A 3,557-nucleotide genomic window follows, 5' to 3' on the forward strand; every position below is an offset into this window, starting at 1 on the left:
AGGCTGGGCTAGTTAGGGGAGGCAGAGCAGAAGGGAGGGCACTCCTGGGGGGATGGTTGGCAGACAGAAACACAGAATTGAGGCGAGGAGGTGAGGGGAGCAGGGGGCAAGGGAATTGGGAGGGAGAGGGAAGGCGTTCATTCCAGGACAATCTGAGGCTGAAGGACAGGCCGGACAGCGGCATCAGCACAGGATGAGGACAGCTGTGGCTCAGACAGGCAGGTCACTGGAGAGGCCAATGGGGGCTAGAAGCAGATGCTGCTATTAATACAAATCATAACCGAATGACCCTTTAAGGAATGCTTTCTGTGTGTCAGGCATTGCGCAAAGCAGTATTATAGCCTCATGTAATCCTCAAAATAGCCCCACGAGGCAGGTATTATTATTATTGGTTCCCACAGAGGACACAAAGGAAACTGAGGCTCAGAGAGGGGAAACAATTTGCCCAAGTTCACACACATTGAAATTGGTCTTGTGGGATGGTAGAGCTGAGTCCTGCCTCAAAGTCATAGGCCATACCTAGTGCCTGCTTTGGTCTGCTGCCTGATCTCTCAACATTTGAAGCCCCCTTTGCAAGGCCCTCCTCCCCTCAGGCCGAATTACTCACATTTCCATGAATATTCCAGGCCTAGCTCACCTGCTGACTGTCCCAAATGTAGCATCTTCTGCAGGACATGGCCGTACCCCGTCCCCCATCTCTATGAAAATGTCCATCTGTTCTCCAGCACTTGGCACCGGCATGACCTCCTTTGGGAAACCTTTCTGAACTGCTCTGCCCCTGGCCTGGGTAAGGTGACCCTTCCATTCCTCACCACCGTCCCCACCCACTCCCCTAATCACGCTGCATTGCCGCTGTCTGGGACCCTCCTCGAGGGCTGGGCTGCCTGGCCAGGGCAGTAAGTGTTTTTGGTTGGTGAATGAATGCAGGACCCAGCTGGCTGTGGGCCAGAGTGGGTGCGGGGAGGGCAGTGATCTGTTATCTGCCAGGGCTATCTTGAGTCTTATCTGATTAGGCCTAATTTGACGGGCAAGCAGGTAAGATGCTGGGTTACTCAGTAACCATGCCGTCTTTAAAAGTCCCACTGTTCTCGGAATGGCATCTGGAACCAGCCACTCCTCTCTTTCGGGAACCGCTGCCATGAACACCTTCCTGCTCGCCACACTGTGCCTCCTGGGGACCTGGGCAGCCCTGGCAGAGGGCGTCACTGTGCAGGTAAGTCTCGTCCCTACCCTGGTCCAGCTGTCTGTCTGTTCCCAGTAGCCAGGACCCATGCCCTGATACAGCACCCTCTCTTTGGGGCTTGAGTTGGCGTGTGTGTCTAAGGCTTGGCTCTTCTTCAGGGACGCCCTTTTCAGTCCTGCCTCATACACCTTCCCCTTCAAACTCGGGGGGGAAAGAACACCAAGTAGGGAGAAGAGAAGTAGCCATTTGGGAAAGCAGGTGATTAGCTGTGGGCCAGGCTCTCCCAGGACCTCACTGCAACCCCCAATCACCCTGGGAAGAAGGGATTATTAGTTCCATTTTTCAGAGGAGGAAAACTGAACCTCAGGGAGGTTCTGGAAGTGGTCGTGGGCATGTGGTTGGAAAGTAAGGAACTGGATTCAATTCCAGACCTTACTCGTCCTCAGTCCTGTACCCAGCCAGAGCTCACACGGACATCCTGCAGGTCCTGATGGAGTGATGTGCCCCCTGGGTGGGTGCCAGGGTCAGGCCAGTATGGCACCCAGCAGGGGCCCCTTTCTATCACAGCCCGGCTCCGCTCCCGGAGGCCTTTTATTGCTTTTCAAACATCAACCAGGCTGCAGGCTGGAGTAGGGACCAAGTGATCAGCCAGCAGCACTGTCAGTCAGGGGCAAAGACAGCCTGGGAGTGGCTACATGGAGCCAGTGGACCGGGGTCCTGGGCCGGCTCTGTGCCTCTCCCTAAAAATCAGCACAATGGCTCCGACATATAGAGCACCTATTATGTCCCTGACACCTCCCAGCCATTTTCTCCATTCCCCACATAACATGCAGAACCCAGGCTTCCAGAATGTGAAGTCCTGTCCATGGTCACAAAGCCAAACCAGGATTCAAGCCCAGTGTCCGGCTGTAAGGCCTGAGCTCTAACCACCTCATATTGCCCAGCAGTGGAGCACGTGGTTCCCAGAGGCCACAAACACTGCTTGAGCCACTGGGGCTGCAGAGGGCCCAGTCCTAGGGGAAACGGTCAGAAAGCAGGCTGCACCCTGGCCTCATGCTCTGGACATGTCTCTCTCAGGATGGAAAGTTCTCCTTTTCTCTGGAGTCAGTGAAGAAGCTCAAGGACCTCCAGCAGTTCCAGGAACCCAGAATTTGGAGTCGCAGGAAGTTTGGTGGACCCATGGTTCCCACCCTCTGTAGTTATTCTAAGTTTCCAGAAGAACTGAAGCCTCTCTGCAAGGAGCCCAACGCCCAGGAGATCCTCCAGAGGCTGCGTGAGTAGCCACCTCTCTGATGGGTGGGCATGGGGATTCCTTGATTGGTGGCACTTGAGGGAGAGATGTACTCTGGTTGGTGGGATTCAAAGGCGGGACTCTGCTCTGAGTTGTGAAGTTAAGAGGGCTCTTCTCGGACTGGTGGGTCATATGAAGCCCTCTGCGGTAATTAGTTCTCAGTTGTAATCGATGATGCTCACCTTAGGAAGGTCCTGGCTTTGCGTTCTGGTTCCTCTGGTCTTAGCTGTCGCTCTTTTCTGGGTAGAATTTCTGCTCTGATTGGTACCTGCATCTGGTTTGGGGTGGAAAGCCCCGCTGGTCAGAGAGAACAGGTCTGGGTTTCTCCTGGGGGCTGAGTGGCAATGTCCAAGCTCTGGCTCAAGGAAGGGTGGGGTCTTGGGGGGTGGGGGAAGCTGGCTCTCATTGGCCCCATCTTTTCTGTCCAGAGGCCATCGCTGAGGACCCAAGCACCTGTGAGCTCTGTGCCTATGCTGCCTGTGCTGGATGCTAGAACGGCGGGGGCTCGCTGCCTTCTGCCTCTTCCCTGCAGAATGCTCCCAGTCCTGGCAGCTCAATCTACCTTGCCCCCTGAATGATGGATTGAGGAGAGAACAACCTGGGGAGGCCCAGGTCCTGACTCCATTTGAGCTGCTGGGTGCTTCTCAAGACCTACTCCAACCTTCAGCTAATAAACCAGATTCCAGAGTACTCCCGGTGTTGCTTTCATTTATTCTTTCATCTCAGTCTACTTATCATCCAGCTTTATGGATGCCTATTCCTGCATAGAAAGTTCAGGGTTTAGTATGCCAAGTGCAAGGACCCCACTCCCCTGCTAAGCTACAATCACCCCATGCAGGCACCGAGGGACCTGAATCTTAGACCACCAATGGGGGAGGTGAACCTCTGCTTTTCTTTCACATCTCCTGGGGTCACCAAAGTCACTAAACCACATGTGAGCACAAAAATCACAGGGGGCTATGAGATTGACCCCCAAGCTCTAGACGATTCAAGGTGCCTCAGGAGCTGGCCCCACTGACCACTTCAGCGTTGCCTCCTGCCCTCCCACCGGGCCTACCCCTCAAACCACAGCTCGTAGCATTT

General features: G+C 54.6%; 1 protein-coding gene across 1 annotated transcript; it reads left to right on the plus strand.

The window, feature by feature from the left end:
• Positions 1 to 1,138: 1,138 nt before the first annotated feature.
• On the plus strand, positions 1,139 to 2,967 carry GUCA2A (guanylate cyclase activator 2A; the record flags this gene model as incomplete). Its single annotated transcript, XM_081056109.1, has 3 exons — positions 1,139 to 1,213; positions 2,261 to 2,456; positions 2,903 to 2,967. 3 exons carry the CDS (start codon positions 1,139 to 1,141, stop codon positions 2,965 to 2,967), a joined length of 336 nt encoding a protein of 111 aa, XP_080912235.1.
• Between the last annotated feature and the right edge of the window lie 590 nt (positions 2,968 to 3,557).

The sequence above is a fragment of the Rhinolophus hipposideros genome, assembly GCF_964194185.1.
Source record: "Rhinolophus hipposideros genome assembly, chromosome: 8".
In the NCBI taxonomy this organism is placed as follows: domain Eukaryota; kingdom Metazoa; phylum Chordata; class Mammalia; order Chiroptera; family Rhinolophidae; genus Rhinolophus; species Rhinolophus hipposideros.